The sequence below is a fragment of the Genypterus blacodes genome, unplaced genomic scaffold, assembly GCF_046128005.1.
Source record: "Genypterus blacodes isolate CSIRO-AG114 ecotype Tasmania unplaced genomic scaffold, CSIRO-AGI_Gbla_v1 ptg000139l_1, whole genome shotgun sequence".
Lineage (NCBI taxonomy): Eukaryota > Metazoa > Chordata > Actinopteri > Ophidiiformes > Ophidiidae > Genypterus > Genypterus blacodes.
Window position 1 is genome coordinate 713,823 of NW_027466941.1, and position 19,409 is coordinate 733,231.

General features: G+C 48.8%; 1 protein-coding gene across 1 annotated transcript in view; it reads left to right on the top strand.

The window, feature by feature from the left end:
- spock1 (SPARC (osteonectin), cwcv and kazal like domains proteoglycan 1) overlaps positions 1-18,048 on the top strand; it is a 61,325-nt gene extending 43,277 nt beyond the window's left edge. Inside the window, exons 5-12 of the mRNA XM_076164963.1 lie at positions 2,762-2,876; positions 4,914-5,049; positions 6,348-6,477; positions 13,627-13,746; positions 14,029-14,250; positions 15,023-15,085; positions 15,695-15,832; positions 16,655-18,048. Of these exons, the coding sequence (XP_076021078.1) occupies positions 2,762-2,876; positions 4,914-5,049; positions 6,348-6,477; positions 13,627-13,746; positions 14,029-14,250; positions 15,023-15,085; positions 15,695-15,832; positions 16,655-16,854 (1,124 nt within the window). The 3' untranslated portion in view covers positions 16,855-18,048. The remainder of the gene's footprint in view (positions 1-2,761; positions 2,877-4,913; positions 5,050-6,347; positions 6,478-13,626; positions 13,747-14,028; positions 14,251-15,022; positions 15,086-15,694; positions 15,833-16,654) is intronic.
- The last annotated feature ends 1,361 nt before the right edge of the window (positions 18,049-19,409 follow it).

The window sequence follows — 19,409 nt, forward strand, 5'->3', positions numbered from 1 at the left end:
CCTCTGCCCCGGAACCCATTTTAAACCGTCGCAGCAATTAAATGTTAATGCCGATGTGCTCCAGCTTGGATGATACCGGCTTTTTTTTATAAGGGTTTCTATTTGCACACTGCACACAACAAACTGTCATATTTGCAGGTTGCCTAAAGGAATAACGCTGCAAAGACGCTGTGTCACTGTCACACTAATACAATTAACAGGGATTCCAGCGCCGAGATCCTGGTCTTACATTTTGCCAGCGAAGGTGTGGATCAAAATCACGACCTCGTGTATCGCAAACGACATTATTAAATTAAACGATCCCACTGGGGGGAAACCGCCTTAACAGTAGACTTAATGAATATGTATCGCAACTCTAAATTTAGTCAACGACAAAGACTGAATACGCTGCTGCAGTAGCTGAGGGCTAAGAAAGACAAATACCGACATGCAAGAACTCGTATAACCTCGTTTAAAGTAGCTTTCGATTTGATCCATTACTCAAATTTAGCTTTTGAGAGTTGTCGGGTATGGATCCTATACGCTTCCGCCCACTCTCTCCTCTGTTTGACGTCTTCATAGAGACTAAAAATCTGCCTCCAGACTGAACGCTGACAGGGACACCGGTGTCTCGTCTGCGTGAGTGAACCCCCATTGTGTCGCGCCTCCGCTCCCCTCGGTCACGGCTCTGCCAACTTGTCCATCTGTCTCCCCTCTACGGGCTGCGATCACAGCAGCCGTGGGTGGTCAATCAAGCTTACATATGGCAAAAGACAACGGCTAGACAAATGGGTCGTGTTATAATCGTCCCTGGTGTTCGGGAAATGTTATCACAGGTGCACTAATCCTCCCTGAATCCTTCATTTTCTCCCCTTTTACCGGGTTCAGCGTTTCCCAATTAACACTCGCAAATCCTCTCCTGGCGACCTCATTCTTTCACACGCGTTCATAACTTTGGGGAAGTATTGATTCGGAGCGATGAAAGCACTTCAACGCTTTGGAATGAATCCATACAGGCGAGGAGGAGGAGGCGTGTCGTGATATCATCTCATTCACACAACGCTAAGTATGTAGAATCGCACTCAGACGGGGAGAGAGGGGAGACACGAGGAAGCAGAATTGGGGAAAGTGACAAAGAGGTGCCAAGAATGTGCTGCAGTGCTCCCGCATTACGATTGATTGGCCGCTTTAACCGCCAATGCTGCTCTCTCAGGCTTTAAATAGATGGATGAAATGCTCTTCTTGCCTATACTCGCCTCTGTGCTTCACTTCTTTCCCCGTCCTCTCCTCCTCCTCCTCCTCCTCACATTTCACAGGCGGAACATCATCGCCCCGCTTGCAAGTGAACTCCATTCTGTCGTTTTCATCTGCGTAATTGTCCCCATGTGATGTGATGACGTGTGTGTGTGTGTGTGTGTGTGTGTGTGTGTGAAACTGTCTCTCACGTAGCCATCTTCTCCCGGAGAGACGAGGTGACAAACACTCATCCCAAATCGCTCTCCCTCCTTTGCCATACGCCACAGGCCTTCCTCCTCCTCCTCCTCCTCCTCCTCTTTACGTCGTTGTCACCCTCTCTCCTCCTCAGCCGATCCTTCATTTCCTCACGGTGATAAATTCATTTCCGAGCAAAGGGAAACTAGATGACTTCCCTGCCCGGCTGACAGATTGAGTTGAGGACCAGCCCACATAAACGCAGCACAAATGGACACAAACTCTGAGAAAAGGGTCGTCTTCATCAACTGTCACCGGCGTGTTTGACGCGTTTGTTTGCGTCCTCATATGCATTTTAGTGGGAGAAGGAGAGAAAATGTGTGTTTTTTGCCCGCATGGTACGAGTCCCTTCAGACTATTCAACGCTTTAGTACCTTTATTGTCTGTGTTTACAAGTATAGCCATCACATAACAGAAACATAAAGACATCCCTCCTGTGCTGCAGACTGAACGTCCCTATTCATCCCTGCACTTACAAAAGAATGAGGGAGCTGTCATGTTGAGTCTCTGACCAATATTCCACCGTGTAAACAGCGGCGCGTCTCCTGATCAGGTCAGAAACCGGCTGATGTTCACACCAGACGCCAGCTGTGGCTCAAACACGACCCATTAGGCCCCTAATGGCTTCTGTCGTGTGATGTGAGCAGCCTTGCGGTCATACTTCGCACTTTGATCCCTGCATGTCATACCTTACACGTGGCTTGCGGTCGTGGTTTGTTCCCGTCTGTGTCTCCCACACACTGATTCCCCCCCGTAAGCACATCTGCCTCCCTTTCATCCTGGCTTAATCCGGACTGAAAGCTCTCCTCCGTCGCCTCTGCGTCTTCTTCTTCTTCTTCTCCTGTCACCTGTGTGCGGGGGCTCTTATGCCGTCGCCCTAGTGTGAGATGACACACAATGCACGGAGTCAATGAGCTGTTTTGATCTCCGTCACCTTGGGACGCCAGCCAGCTGTGCCTCGTCGCCACGGCAATGTCACCGCCGCTCATTGATTCGGAAGGGGATGAGGTGGATGCCAGGGAAAGAACAGCGGTCCTTACGCAGCAGAAAACGCAGAAAACTTTTAATTTCCTGCGTTTCTATTCCTTTTATGTCAAACCTGTTAAGTCTGCTGCCTGATTTAGCAGTAAAACAAAAGACTCCACCAGCTGGACAATGAAAAGAGCAGCTGGCTCCGGGTGCAGGAAGGCGGAGACGACGTGATGTTTGATGATGTTTGCCACGTTTGCTTTTGCTTTTGTTTCCACCTATGAGAGATGTGAGGATTGTCCTTGGTCTCTCCCCCGTATAGGTACAGGTGCCGCCATGGATCCCTGCCTGCGGGTGCGCTGCCCTCCCCACAAGGTGTGTGTGAGCCACGACTCCCAGACGGCCATCTGCACCGCCCACAAGCAGCCGACGCACAGGTGAGGCGACCACAGAGAGAGAGGAGAAAAGGGGGGGGAAATTGTGTGATGTCATCGTGAATTAATTTGAATCAAACTCTGCTTATTTGTGCACTTTACACTTTGACAACATTGGATCCGTGTCAGAGCCAAAATTATTTGTGTTTTTTCCGCCTCATCATGTTGCCAGTTGTTCTCAGCTTTCAGCCTTTTTAATTTCTCAGTTCAACAAGCATTTCTGCCTAAAACACATCAGAACACATCAGAACACATCAGAACACATCCTCTCCGTCGCCGTCTGGGGTGTAATTGATTTTCTCAACTCATTAGCTCCCATGATATTTAGTTTTAAAGCCCTCGCCCCCCCTTTTTCCCTATTGTTGCCGTCTGAAGTCCAATTTGCTGCTTTGTACATCAAATTATTCGCCTGAAATTTTATAACAGCGTCAGTCAGGAGAGCTTGGTAGCAGGACGGAGTGAAATGAGTCGTAATCATTTCCATCACACAGACGCGGAGACTTTCACAGGGACAATCTCAACACATTAGCAATCAAATACTGTCCAATAATCAATTATATGGAACAAACGGAGAGGAGAAGCAAATCAATGGGAAGGTGTTTAGATAAACTCTCTAAGTGAAGATGTGAGATGTGAATCTGTTTGTCTCATATTGCTAAAAAGCCTCCAACACAACAAACCTGGGTAGTGCATCTTCTTCCTCCTCTTCTTCCTCTTGTGTTGACGTTGCTGCAGTTTGCTGTGATAATGTTTGGCTGCAGGCTCGGATATCAAGCTGTAATTTAAGCGCTATTACCGAGCCTTTTAGGATTGAATCCCTCTGTACTTTGCGTCCTGCTGTGAGGCAACTGTAGCGGCGGACACATCAGAGACCTCTTAGATTAGAGTGACATGGAGTCTCCCAGCAGGGGGGGCAGGAGGGAGGGGAGGGGAGGCTTTCTCCTTCCCGTTTGAAGAAAAGGTGTCTATCGATCATCCGTCCGTCCATTTATCTTTTTCTCTTGTGTCTCTGCTCTTCCGTCTCCTCGCTCCTTTGCTCGCCCTCTCAAATCTGATGTTTGTTACATGAGCGCCAACTTGCAAATCCCGCTTTGAATTCCCTTGCAAATGTGTTTAAAACGCTCCCGGGAGGAAAGGAGAGAGACGTGTCAGGATGTCTGGGGGCGAACGCTTCAGGAAACACGACGCTTCGTTCACGCTTGGCCTCGCCCCGCCGCCGCACATCAACTCACTCGCCGCTTTTTGATGTGTAATCTGCCGTGGCGATGGTAATGTCTCCGTCGGCGTATGTGATAATTCCTAAAGAGGCGAGGAGGTGGCTGACATGCTGCGTGGGATTTAAGCGCTGCCGTTTTACCGAGCGCGGATGAGAGAGAGACAGAGAGAGAGAGAGAGAGAGAGGATGTGTGTGTGACAGCCACTGTGTTCATTTCCACCCGTTTGCTATTGTCAAATTAATCTCCCTCTAAAGACTCGGTGTTATCTGGCTCTTACACCGGCGGCGGCTGATGGATCAGTAGGTAGGAGTGTTTCTGGGAGAGCACTTAGAGGGGAGATTGCTGTGAGATTTGGATGTAAATGCAATTACGCTCATTACCCAGAAGGCCTCAGCGGACCAATCAGGACTCTCTCTCTGCTCCAGCTGACCCTCGCAAAGAGCAACACTTCTAAAACTTTACTCCCTGTGCAAATCTGATCGCACCGCTGTGGATAATATTTATACCTAGAAAGTTATTATGCACATCTCTATCTCACACACACACACGCCCACACACCCACACACACACACACAGTGATGAAGGTAGCGTTCTGTTGAAATGCAATATGTACGCTGCGAAGAATCTGGCTGAATATTTAAATGTCAGCTGCACCTGTGGGGGTTGCTGGCACTGTGGATATTGTGTGTGTGCGCTCGTGTGTGTGTGGGAAGGTGGGTGAGATAGAAACAGAGGATGTGTGTGAGAGAAAATATCACATTCCAAAGTTCCAGCTCTCTGAAGTAGCTCTGACTTTGTGACCCTCTCTCTCTCTCCCCATCAGTGTGAAGCCCAGGAAAGGCAGTTTGGGTCACAAGCACAGCAGGACCGAGGCCGGGGCTCCTGGGAAATGCAGGCTCTGCTCGGCGCCGCAGTCCGGCCCCGTTTGCGGATCAGACGGCCACACCTACTCGTCCAAGGTGAGCCGTCCCTACCTCCTTCTCTCTCCCTCTGAGTTTGTCTCTCTGTCCCTCATCTCTCCCCTCACGTCAAATCTCTCCTCCACTCGTGAATTATTCCGTTTGTTTTCAACCATAAAACGCAGAGTTCTTCAAAAACTCCCAATGCTGCTTGTGACCTGTCAATGTTTGTGCTGAGGTGTGCTGTTCTTCCTCCTGCTCCTTTCCTGCATCCTCACCTTTTTCGCTCCCTCTCTTCCCCTCCGTGTCTGCTGCACTCGGAGCTCGGGGCTGTAGAGCTGTTCCCTCCCTCCCTCCCTCCTCTCAGCAGAGCAGCCAGAGGTCTCCACCAGCCGCTCACATCATCTCCAGTTCATTTAGAAAAGCTCTTTCATTTCTTCTGACACACAGTCTCAGCTCCAGCCACTTAGCCTTGCTCTTAATCTCCCTCTGCTAGACTAGACTGCTAGAATTTCCACTCGGCTTTCAAACGCCGCCGTCGGGATCAGAGACTAGAGAAGCGTCACCGTGAGCTCTGTGCAGGTGGCCCCGCCCACCAGGAGGAGGTGCTAATAAGGAGAATTGAAGCCTTTAGTCCTTTTATTAACCCTATAGGTGCATCGTCTTGGTCTCCTCCTTGTTTGAAGCACAGTCTGATAAAGAGAAACTACAAAGAAATGGACGCTAAAATGTCTCTTGAGTCTCCTGCACAGCTGAATAAAAGTCCGGGACAAAATAGTGCAAGCTGGCTGTTTGGAGACAGCTGCAGTGATGACACGTGCTCCCTGTTATTTATGAATCGCACCGTCTCGCATCTGGGGCCCGCACAGAGGAAATGAAAGACCCCGAATAGGTAAAACTCAGTAAAAGCAAAGGTTTGAGGAAGGAAGAAGGAGCTCAGCTGCGGCTGCTGCTCTGCGCCTGTTGCCCCGTTCACGTAGCAGCCGAGCGTCTCCGTCCGCCCGGCTGCTATTATCGACATCGTTTGCAGTTTGGACACAGGTTTAAGCCTACACACACCTGCACCGTGGAGCAGCCTGAGGGCAGGAGTGGTCGGCCCTGCGTGTGGTTTGTAGGAGGTCAGGAATGCGGCCCGTGCTTAGACCATCAAGTGGCGGAGGAGAAGGAAAGACAAACGAGGAGGAGGAGGAAGAGGAGGAGGGCCGGGAGGTCTTCTCTCACCTCTGTGTCTAATGTTGTCTGTTTGTCTCATCCTGTCTCAGCAAAGGCCTCCCTTCAAATACTCCAAAGATGTTTACCTGCAGCTTTATTCTCACAGAGTCTGATGTAAACACGGTGGTGCCTTGCTTGTTTTCCAGTGTAAGTTGGAGTTCCAGGGCTGTCTGTCCGGGAAGGCCATCTCAGCCAAATGTGAGGGTCCCTGTCCCTGTTTGCTCGGCATGGAGCTCAGCAAACCCAAACCGCCGCACAAGGCCGAGAAGACACCCGGTGAGTACATCTGGGAACGCTGTGTCGCTCACTCAATCCTCGCTTTGTGTGTGTGTGTGTGTGTGTTTGATACTGGACAGGTCAGTTTCTTTGCGTTTCTGCCCGTCTCCACCTCTCACAGGTATAATCTCTCTCTTCTCCATTCCTCTCTCTCCCCCCCCTCCGCCGTGTTGTTCTCTCGCCCTCCCCCGGGCGGCTACAGCGAGCAGTGATGGAGTGAGCGTGTGTGTCTTATTGTGTGTCATGAAAATAGGATTTGGGCAGATGGATGGAGAGATTGCTGGAAGAAAAATGCAATCTAAAGGAAGGCTGCACGGAATGGATGGATTGTTATCGTTACCAGCTTCCCCTCTCACAACTGCAGTATCGGGATGCATTTGACTGTGTGTGTGTGTGTGTGTGTGTGTGTGTGTGCGCGGCTGTGTGTGTGTGTGTGTGTTGGGAAAGAAAAGATGGATTGAATAATTAATAAGCAGTTATTGTAAGCTGAGCCTCCATCTATCCGTCCATCTATCTCGTTTGATTTTGTTTTATCCTGGCAACAGAAGTGTAATATCGGATATGAGCCTTACACACACACACACACACGCCATCGCAGCTCAGCGTCCCGTCCCGTCCCCCCCCGTCCCCCCCCCCCTCCGCCCCATGGCATTTTCTAATCACTCTCCGATTATGAACCTTTAATACGGACCCCGAAGTTCAGCGGCCGCATTTAATACAAAGGAAAGAGAGTGATGTAATTAATAACGGCACTCTCTTTATCTCATTAGTTGAAGGCTGAATGATGGAGGGAGCGGGGAACGGCGATGAGATAATGGAGAAGTCTGTTACCGTCTTCACCACACACTCATTAATTCCTCTCCATCTTTGTTCTCTGGAAACTTTAATTATGTGTTTGGGTTTCAGAGAGCTTGGCTTCGGCGAGCGAGCGAGTGAGTGAGTGAGTGGAGGCAACTTGTGTGTGTGTGTGTGTGTGTGTGGAGAGGAATGAGACAGCGTGTCTCGTTTTTGGACGGCTGTGTGTGTGTGTGTGTTTGTTCTCCTGCTTTGATTCTCTTTGATTTCTGTTCATATCAAATGTTTGCCTCAAGTTGATGAAATATCTTCGCATCAGCCATCGATGTAGATAACAGCGTTGCGCGTGTGTGTGTGTGTGTGTGTGTGTGTGTCATCTCCCCCTAACTGATCGAAGCTCCCATTAGATAAGCAACACTAAATGGTAAACAGATGGAGATGGCAGTAGGTGAGGAGAACGCTGTGTGTGTGTGTGTCAGATTGTGTTCCTATGGTAACAGTCAAAAGACGACAACAGTTCTGTTTGTGTGTGTGAGTGTGTTTACAGATTGGCTTTTCACACAGAGGCCGTGTGTATGACAGATTAAACCAGGGTCCGGTCACGGGGAAAATGCTGAGTCGTCCGCTTTGGCACCCGCGGCTTCACACACAGCATGCAGGGTTTGAATCCCAGCACCCCCAGGAAGAGCGGAGGGCCAGGCTACACAGTGTTGTCATGGGGACAGGAAAGCTTGTGTACAACTGGCAGCAGGAAAAGTTTGAATATTTAACTCGTTAGTGATGGTTTGGGCACAATCTCACACACACACACACACACACACACACACACACACACACACACACAGATCATTTAACCTTTAGGCTCTCATGCTCCGCTTGATTTTGGAGGATGACAACAAACAAACAAGTCAGCTGAAACTCTGCCGCCCAGTTATTAGTAAACTACAGACATTTGGTTCTCGTGTGAATCAACCAGTGATGAAAACTGCGACGTTCCATCTCTTCCTCCTCCTCCTCCTCCTCTGTCACTCCCTGGATTGTGACGGATGGCGCTCCATCATTATTTGAACATTTGACGAAGCCGAGCGGACGGCTCTCATTTCCAGCGTCTTCGCCTCCCGACTTATCCCTAACCTTGACTCCTCCCCCGGGTGTTTGCGAGCGTGTAGCCAAGGTGTCACTCCAGGTTTTGTCAGGCAGATTTCCTCCAACACTCCCAATCTTTTCCCGTTCTTTTATTTCCGCCTGGTGCCCGCAATCCATCATTTAGTTACGTCTCAGGTTAGACTACGGAACAACTGCTTTTGTCTTTTTCACACTTTTTATCCCTCGCTTCCTTCGCTCTGTAACACAGCTGGAGGCAGAAACCGGACGAAACCTCAACTGATTTCGGCGTTAATCACTCAACCCGACGAGATCTGGGCTTCATCCAAGCCGCTATGATACATTTCCAGATTGAATACACATAACTCAGATGCTCCTCCGTGTATGATTAGGAGCACTTATGACATCGTTTGTTAGGGAGATCAATTAAGCACCAATCAGTGAGGCAATATGGTGCGGCTGGGTGAGACAAAGCCTGCAAACACAGACAGCTGTGTCAAAGAAGAATTCCAAATTCCCCCTTGCAGATGTGGATGACAACAATGTAGACCTGAATTGTCAATTATGGCAAAAAACAACATATAAAAACGTTAAATCAGAGGAATTAGCAGACTGGGACTGAGGGAAAATGTCACTGTGATCCAAGTTAATGCATCAAATGGCTTTGAAAGCTTCCAAATTGGGGGCTGGATCTTCCTCCTCCTCCTGCTTCCTTTCCTCACAGCCAGGACTGAATGGAGACTCTGACAAAAGCAAAGGTGATTGTGGATGCGATGAATGGACTTAATCCTCCCCAGATAAATGAGACACTTCTGGCTGCAGCGTCTCAGCCTTTCAAAGAGCTCACAGGAGGACAGGTGTTCTCTTGTTTTCCTCCCTTCCTCTCCCCACACACACACACACTCAAACACACACTTCCTATCCTCTCAGAACACACGCCCGCGCGGCCATTAGGGAGTTTAGCGGCGAGTGTGTATAGGACGTTAGCTTAATGAATGGCCCCGTGTGAACCAACCTTTATAATCCTGCTAATGTAAATCGCCGCTCCTTCCTTCATTGGCGCACACTTAAGCTTTTTATAATGTAATTCAATTTGTAAGATTAACCCCTCGACTGCCCACACACGAGCCCCGGTGGCGGACGGCTAACACGCAATTATCGTCTGACGCATGTTTGTTTTGTATGGCTTTAAATTTGTCCCGTCGCTGCTTCTTCTTCTTCTTCTTCTAGCGTCACAAACAGCCGTTCATTCACAATAGCAATGGCGGAATGAGCCCTCAAAACCTGGTCCGCATACTGCTCCTCTGCTCGGCCGCACTCTGATGGTTATCCAGACTGCAAACGGCCGCAGGGTGAAATTGTTCCGGAGAGACGAGAGAATCTGAGGGGCGAAGCAAATCAAACAAACCCTTTGTATGTCTTTCTGGGATATGACCCTCTATCTCCCTCACAACTCTCTCTCTCTCTCCCGCGCTCTCTCTCTCTCCAGCTGTCTGGGCCCATTTCTTCCTCACTCCGTTACCTCATTAAGATGTGTCACCTGGCTCCGCCCCCTCCGTCTCCCCCCTCGCTCGCTCCTTCCATCTGCCTTTCATCTCCACTTGATCAGATCACACTCACACCCATGTCTCAAGGTGATCGCCACCCACCCGCCGCCCCCCCCCCCCCCGTCTCTCCCCCCTCCCCCTGCCGCTCCTTTCCGAGTCGATCGTTTGTACTGTAAATGAAAAGAGAAGAAGGAAAAAGGAAGGAAGAGAAGGAGGAAGGAGAGATTCAAAGCCCGGCTGCTGCTGATATATTGGAAAGTCTAGACGATACTAAACCCTGATTGAACACAAACACTGCAGCCGTTTTTTTATCTGGGTGGTCTCGTAACATCTCTAGTTTTCCGACACCGAGCCTTAGAGGGTTACGCAAGCTTTTCCTCTCGGCTAGATTGCATTTTGTCCTCCATTTCTTTTCTGTCCCGCCGATCATCCTGTCCAGCATTTATAATTCAGCGGCTGTCACTCTGTGTGGGAAGAGGATCGGCGTCAAACTCTCCCCGCTGTCGTATTTGATGCCGTCATTGATGCCGTCATCTGATAAAGTTTCATTTTCCCCTCAAAGCGTTTTTTGTCCGCGACGGCCGCCGCTGAGCTTTCCCGCTGCCAGACGATCGATCAGAGTTCACACACATGTGAGATGGGAGAAAGTGAAGTTAATTCCCACTCATACCTCAGTGTTCTAGGTCTGACCTGCAGCTCGGATCCTCTGTGAAACACACAGCCACACGCCCACCTGTCTGTCTCTCTCTCTCTGTCTGTCTCTCTCTCTGTCTCGCTCTCTGTCTGTCTGCACACCAACACTTCCTTCTAGGTTAAGTTCACCACCAAAAAATCCGTTTTGCCTCTGACAGGCTCATTTTTGTGAATTTGATGAACCAAAGTAATGAATAGAAAGGTACAAAATGAATGAAGCGTCCATAATGAAACATTTTGTCCAGGATTTTATTATAAATCATAAAAACACATTTTTCAATTATTGACTTAATGTCTTAATGGGTCCCTGATTGGTGCTCTGGACTGTCCACATATTTCCGTCCATCAAGCACACACACATTAACCAAATTCCATTTCTAATTCCACTCAATGAATTAACTTGATTATGACTTTTTGCGGCGTTGAATCTGAAAATCAGTACGTTTAGAGCTTCTAAACCATTTCTGCATCTGGAGTCAAAGTTCCATTTAGCGCCGCGGCTCAAAGTTGAAGTTTGACGCCTCTAAGGTGATTCTGATCCATCCTGGTTTCCTCCTGACAGCGGCAACATCACTTGTTGGGTTTCACATAAAATAGGTTTCTGCCACAACCGTGTAATCCAAATATCCTCCCTGCTGCCCTTGGACAAGCTTTGATGTCGGCTCTGTGTGTGTGTGTGTGTGTGTGTGTGTGTGTGTGACACCTCTAAGCCGGCCTGACCCTGCCGAGGCGATGAGAAAGACACGGGTAATAGGCTGTTTTGTCTCTGTGTGTGTTGCGTCCCTCAGCATGTTGATGCTCTCTGACTCACTCCACCGAAGGACTCACTTAGGGGGGGGAGCAGGGGAGAAAGGGGGGTGTCGGACCTGTCCAGAACAATCTGCGTCACACACACACTGAAAGCGATAAGAGGGTTCCTTAGAGACTAATTGTCCAAGAGACTTTGCGAGGACGAGACAGTGAGACAGCAGTCTGAGGCGTGTGTGTGTGTGTGTGTGTGTGTGTGTGTGTGTGTGGACGAGGTGAGAGGGGACGGCAGGGATGTGTTTAGGGAGTGTGTGAGTTGAGAGAGGGGGGAGATGAGAGACTCAAGTCAATCAAGGTTAGAGAGAGGGGCGTGTCATGGCCAAGGAAACACACACTCTTACACACACACACACATTGGTCCAAGAGAAGAGAGGGCGGCGTGAATAAGTGGTTTGTGTTCAAGCTGACACAAACAGAAATGAGACGGACGACAACGAAGAGGCGACAGACAGAAATGAGCGAGACGTCCTCAGAGGAGACGAGTGAGAGGGACAGACATGATGAAGGAGGAGGAGGAGCAGGAGGGGAGGAAGAGGCGTCTGTTCTCCAGGGTTTGTGTTCAGAAAAGAGCAACACACTACAGAATCCACTCCTGCCTGAGGAAAGGAGGAAGAACTTTAAAAGATGTTATTCGTCTGATCTTGCCAAAAGGGGTATTCACATAAACACACACCCTCACACACACACACACATGCACACACACTCACATAAAACTAGTCATTCCCAGAAGCAAGGTTAACTTGAATAGCCGGCCAGTCTGTTACTGTGAGCCCTCCAGTGTTTTACTGCAGCTACAACAGCGGCAGTCTGAAACGATGTAAGTGTGTGTGTGTTGTGTGTGTGTGTGTGTGTTTTGTGTATTTGGGATTAAGGACGCGGTTCAACAAGCAGGATTTTAAATATGCAGTGACGAAACCTGGAAGAGAAACGAGCTGCAGCGAGGGGCGACACAAGAGCCGATTCAATACTCCCACTGGTGGTGCTGGTGCACTCGTGTGTGTGTGTCTGTGTGTCTGTGTGTGTGTGTGTATGCATTCTCTCCACCCATGTATGTGTGAGCGCGGGCCCACAGCTCCTTTGATGTCATGCTGCAGATGTCTTTATCCACTGACAGCAGAGTGTGGTCCAGGGACCAATCTGCTCTGTTCTCTGGGTGTCAGTAAATACCTGAGTGTGTTTCTAAGTGTGTGAGGAGTGTGTGAGGAGGTACGGGAACACTGAATAGAATCCACCACGGTATCACTGCTTTACCATATGTTATTAGTACATCAAAGCATACTGTTCCTCCTCATGCATTACACATGATGTCACTGTATGATTTATATAGAAGATACCAGAGAAACCAGTCACATCCATGTTAGCTCTTAGCATGTAGCTTTATTATTACTATTATCACACTGTACTGTGAGTGTGTGTGTGTGTGTGTGTGTCGCCTTATTAGTTCCATTTCACCACCACGACACGTGTGAAGCCGCGAGACATCTAACCGGACCGTATCTGAAGCGGCGACGCCATGCAAGAGCGTTAACGACCTCCCTTCCTGGATTGACAGGAAGTGACACGTTTCTGAGACGTTTGGGTCGGCGGGCTCAGCGTGAGGCCCCGGAAACGCTGCCGGGGTTATTATCCAGCTCTCAGGCGAAGCGTATGGAAAATATGCCAATCATATACAGAGAGAGGGGGGGGGGGTCTGTTTGATTGACAGGCAGGCAGTGAGAAAGGCGCCTTCAAATTAGAAGTTTAATTTAGAGATCAGATTGATTCTGTTTGTTCTATGCAATGATTGGAACCACAAAGGTAAGTGTGTAGGTGTGTGATCAAACTTCACACGCGCACACGCACACACACACACACACACACAGGCTGATTTGTGCTCTCGCTGCAGGATTTCATTCAGTTGAGATTGAGAAGACATTTGGGATTTCAAATAACACTTTGCCCAGTGTGTGTGTGTCTTCCAAAAGAGTTAATAAGCAGATATGACAACAGTTGAGGTGTGTGTGTGTGTGTGCGTGCGTGCGTGTGCGTTTGCAAATGCCCGATGGTGTTCCTATGGTAACTGCCAAGAGATGTTCACAATTTGGTGTGAGTGGTTATCACACTTTTCTTGTTGTTTACTGAGGAAGAGTTAGATGAGGAAGAGAAGTTGATGTGTTTCTCTCCTTCTTTCTGTGTGTGTGTGTGTGTGTGTGTGTGTGTGTAGCCTGCACTGACACAGAGCTCCACAGTCTGGCTGCGAGGCTGAAAGATTGGTTTGGAGTTCTTCACCTCGATGCCAACAGAGATCTCAAATCCTCTGACAGCTTTGACTCCACCACTGATCGTGAGTACACTCCCCACCATTTCAGCTCGTGTGTGTATGTGTGTGTGTGTGTGTGTGTTTGTCTCTGTGTGTATGTCTGTATGTGTGTTTGTGCAGCCCTCCTCTGCTGAACAGCAATATGCTTTTCAGCCCTCTTGAGAGCTGGCGGCGATGTTGACAGTGACCCTGCTCTGTTTCCTGTAATGTCAACATTTGTCAACACAGCTCTGCTCTGCCACACACACACACACACACAAATACACGTGTCCATTACGTCTCCTCTTCTGCCTGCCTGTCCTCCAGACTTTGACACCAGCATCCTGCCCATATGTAAGGATTCGCTGGGCTGGATGTTCAACAAGCTGGACATCAACTTCGACCTCCTGCTGGACCAATCAGAGCTGAGCGCCATCTACCTGGACAAGTACGAGCTGTGCATGAAGCCGCTCTTCAACTCCTGCGACTCCTTCAAGGACGGCAAGCTGTCCAACAACGAGTGGTGCTACTGCTTCCAGAAGCCCGAGGGTGAGGATAGAGAGACAGAGAGACAGAGGGACGGAGGGACAGAGGGACGGAGGGACAGAGAAGCTAAATAAATCATAAAGCACTTTCACACGTTCTCTGAATTACGCTGCTTTTATTCCACGCTTTCCAAACAATTCCATCGATTCGTCGATGGATTGGCTCTCACTCAGGCGCCGCTTTGTGTTCACGATGACACAGCGTGAAAATATGACATCATCCATCACGATTCACTTCTTCAACGGCTTTATTAACTCCACCAGAGAGGATTGACCGTTCTTTAGCGTGATTGCCAAGGAGTCCGATCCGGCTTCTTCACCGCGTCCGTGTTTAATTCCTTGTTTACACCTCGCACCTGTAAATGAACTTCACTTCAGCAGCCAGACAGGAAAGTAAAAGGCAACATAATGTTTGCTGATGGATTATTTCAAGCATGTTTTTCCATTTCATAGTGAAATGAATCCAAACGGCAGGAACCCCGCGAGCAAATCAATCAGTTTAAAAGGTTGTGATGTAATTTGGGAGTTGGGCGGCAATGAAATATAAATGATTTGTAGTTAATGAGTGCCAACATGCAGAAACACAACTGTGGTCGCCTCGTAAAGTGGTTATTGTTACGCTGAAGCGTCGAGTCGGGAAAGACGGAGTGTGAGGGTGGAGGAGAAGAAGAAGAGAGAGGAAAGGAAAAGGGAAAGAAAGGAAAGTTTGGATGCCAACTTGGAGGAAGAAACGTTTCCCATCATTTTGTTTCTTTGGTCTTCTCTGTGGTTCGCAGGTCTGCCGTGTCAGAATGAGAAGAGCAAGCTGCAGACTCAGACTCGAAGGAAGAGCCTCATTGGTCAGTTTGGCACCATACACACACACACATACACACACACACTGCAATGGCATTTTCTATCCCGGATTAACATCTTAAATACAGTTGAATGGTGGCAAAACGAATGAGTGGCATAAGCCGTATACACACACATACACACACACACACACACACTGACATTTTCTACACATGTGCTGTGTCCCCACCGGCCAGATCCTTCAGTCCTCCCAGGCACCACAGAACACTGCTTGAAAAATGGGCTTAGACCGAGGTCAAATGAAGGAATAGGTGTGTGTGTGTGTGTGTGGGGGGGGGGGTTACGTGTGTGTGTTATTGGAAGTGACTGGTCCCCTTTAAGCAGGATGTATGGCTGATGTTGTGCAACCTCCACACAGGAAATTGATTGTGGGTCTGTGAGTGTGTGAGTACAGCAGAAATCTGGTCACAGCTAAATGACCTTTGACCTTCACACAGGGATTCAAAAACCTCCTTATTAACGAATTAACCAGACAACACTGTAATTCAAATCCCTGCTGTGTCATTTCATTACTATTCTCTGTCCTTCCTTCCTCCCTCCCTACCTTCCTCCTCTTCTTCCTGTTCCCCTCCTCCTCCTCCTCTCTCCTCCAGGCTCTTACATCCCTCGCTGCACTGATGAAGGCTACTTCAAGCCCACCCAGTGTCACGGCAGCACCGGCCAGTGTTGGTGTGTGGACAAATACGGCAACGAGATCGCCGGCTCCAGGAAACAGGGCAACCCCAACTGTGGTAACCTGACCACACACACACACACACACACACACACACACACACACAGACGTTTACTTACAAACATAGTTTGGCCTTGTTGCCAGATTGTCCCTCAGATGCATGGTAGTGCTGTGTGATGTGTTATTGCCTGAGGAGTTTTTGCTTAAACTGCTTAAACGGCAGAACTTTGCTCTGTCTGTGTCTGTTTGTGTGTGTGTGTTTGTGTGTGTGTATCTATGTGGGAGTGTTTATGAACTTTATCCAACAAGTGTGTGTGAGGTGTGTTAATTCTGCCTCTGTGTCATATTTTGCTTCTTTATCAATAAGAGCCACAGGGGAGAGAAAGGTGTTTACGGGGAGGAATATAGAACCAAAGTCGATTGAATAGTTTGTTTCAGAGTCATCAAACTCAGGCCGGGGGGGAGAATGTCCAAAAAACAAAAGTAATGGGAAAACTTCCCAGCAGTAAATCAATGTAGGTGGAGCTTCACTGTGGCCAGAAAGAAACAAAAGATCAATAATTAGTAAAGGAAGAATCCAGACAGACGTCCTGATCAATCTACAGGCTCACAGTCACACGGTAGGCCTCACTACCATGCCAGTTGGGGCTAAAGCAAGTAATTGCAGTTTCTAATATTGATGAGGTGTCTATGTACCACCAAAACACACACACACACACACACACAGCAGCAGCAGGTCCCTTTTATAACTCTATAATAGCTTCACTAAAGGCCACTGGAGCTGGTAGAAGCTCATACTTAAGTAGTTTTTGCTGGTTTGAGTCAGAAAATAGTGTTTACATTTACATTTCGTATCAATGTCGTGTGTTTTCACGCACAGATGAGGACCAGGAGACATCGGGAGACTTTGGCAGCGGTGGCGCTGTCATCCTCCTGGACGACCAGGAGGAGGAGCCGTCGCAGAGCGGCCGCAGCAGGCAGAAGAAGAGGCGGGGCCGGATCCACCCCCGGGGCGCCATCGAGGACGACGAGGAGGACGAGGACGACGACAAAGACGACGAGATCGGCTACGTTTGGTAGCTCCGCCCCTCACGCTCTGCCCGCCGGCCCCCCGACCCGACCCGGGGAAACTCCGTTTAAACTCAGCACAGATCTGAAGCCATTCCAGTGTCTCCTCCAGCCTCCTTGGCAGCAGTCTATGTTCTGGCTCCTGAACTTGCTCTTGCGATTCCTGTCCCGTATCCAGATCTCTCTTGAGCGACCCTCATCCAAACCTTCTTCTTTATCAAGCGCCTCTCTTTCCTCGGACACAAATCAGAGCCTGTTCAAATTCAACTCCAATAACTGTCCAGCCCCCTGGTAGAATTCCACTCCCTGCTTTCCCTCCTTCCCATGGACTTCCCTCCCTTCTCTCTTTTCTCTATCACACCTTCTGTCACTCCGTCTCTCTCTCTCTTTGTCCCTGTCAGAGCTTCTAGTCGATGTGCGAGGGGCCCGGAGATATTAGCTGATATATTGGATGTAAATATGTTTCCTCCTGTGAAAGGACAGATTGTGGTTTATGTCCCTGTCCTTCCATCTGAGGTTCATTCTCATACTCTGTGTTTCCACCGCCGGGCTCCTATCAATGTTCTCCAATGTTCCTACAGTTCCCCGCCACACGCCCCCGGCTCTGAGTCGCTCCCTTTCTTATTATTTCGCGGGAGGATTGTAAATTATTTAATTGTCGATCTTGAATGTCCCCCAGAACGCCCAGGAAGCAATGAGATTATGATGTATTGTCGTTGTTGTTGCATGTTTCTCATCGTGTTTCTGTAAATGAGAGATCTTCTTGGTCAGGTCTAGCTCTATGCATCTCAAAACAGAACGTGATGCCTATTTGGCTGCTACAATACTTTGTCGCTATGTTGATGCTGTCCTAGTGTCTTTTTTCGGTTCTTCTCCCAAACTCAGGAGGTAGAAGTTTGCATCGCAGAGGAATAGCAGTGTAGATAAGAGAACTTACAAGGCCTTACAGCCCAGCCCCCCACAACTACAGCGTCTCAGCCGGCTATTCCTTTGCTAATGGGTCAATAGGGCCGCTGAGGGTGTTTGACCGTGCATGGACACTAGAGGAAGACGCTGCTCCTGAGCTGGGAGGACACATGACGTCCGGGGAGCAGAGAAGACGCTCTGTTCTGCCTCCCAACATTGGATGTGTTCAGTCATTTTAAAATTGAAACCTTCACCATGTCAACAAGTGAACTTTTATTTGTAACTTTGAAAATTTAAGTAAAGTGGCACTTTGGGTGTCTTTTGAACCTTCCAAACACGTGTGTCCATAAGTCTGTCCTGCTCTCCGTGTTCCGTCTCCTGAAGCCAAAGCTCATCTGAGAGATTGATGATTGTATTTCACACAGAAACACATTTATTTAGACGACTTCCTCATTCTTTTGTTTTCATTTTTCTGAAGTGTGTGTCTCTTTGCAGAAGAACAAAGCCCTCCATCAGACGTGACCTTTACAAACCTCCCAGACAGAGCGGCTTCTCCTGTTAGAGACGCAGAACTGAATGGCCACGCAGAGAAATCTCATATCGCTCCAGGAATAAGGAATCAACAAAGCAAACAGTGTCCGAGTGCACAGAACATAAAAAGCTTAATGAGTGTTTTTGTAATATCACTGCCTAATGGGACAGCTGACCCTCCCTCCCTTCCCCCTCTCCCCTTAGCCTGAAACCGCACACTCAGCAGTTGAAAACGCATTGTGCCAACAAGCAGAAGGCTAAAAGGACAGGCTGAGTCTTCTGGCCTGAAAACGCCGATTCAGCACATCAGAAAACCCCTCTGTCAGACTCAATAGACAATAGACTTAACTATGTGCAACAAATTACAGCAGGAGCCGCAGAGGATTTATTATCGGCCCAAATTCCGGATCCTTAACTAGAGCGGAATCTTTTCTAATCCTTAAGCCAAGGGGACAAAGAGTGGCAAAGAACATTCATAATGCAAGAGGGCGAGAGATTCCTATTTGCATTTCTGTTTAATTTGAGATACGTCTGTTCCTCCGTCTGAATCGTTTCCATCATTTCTCCCTCTCAGCGTCCTGCGGAGAATTCCATCTTCATCTCTGCGAGGGGCAGACATGATTGTGTTTATCCCCCCGTGCGCTCTTTTCCTGTTTCATTTTTCTAATTTGCTCTTTCATTATTTACAGATGGACCGCTCCCTGTCAGGCGCAGCGTCCCACCGGGCAAAAGGTCTCCATGGATACTAGTGATTGGCTGAAAGCGGGGGGTGTTATTGGTGTTAATTTAGGGACAGGGAGCAGCATGATCTCTAATCAATTTATTACTGGGAGCCACTGGGGGAGACCTTTGATTTAGTCCGATTGGATACGAAACCTGCAGGAGAAGAGATTCAGCTCACAGCCCCGCTTTGCACACCGAGCCAATTACCGGGCCACGAGCCACGAGTCACGCTGACCTGCCTGGGCAAGGAGTCCAGAGCCGTGGACTTGATTTGCTCTCTGCCAGCTCTCAGGTAATTTTCATTCCGTGTGATCAATGCCCCCCCCCCGATTTAGACCCGGGACAACAGGGGAGCGCAATTAACCAGCGAGCGGAGAGGAAATCCAGCAGAGCCTCAGAGTCCAAGG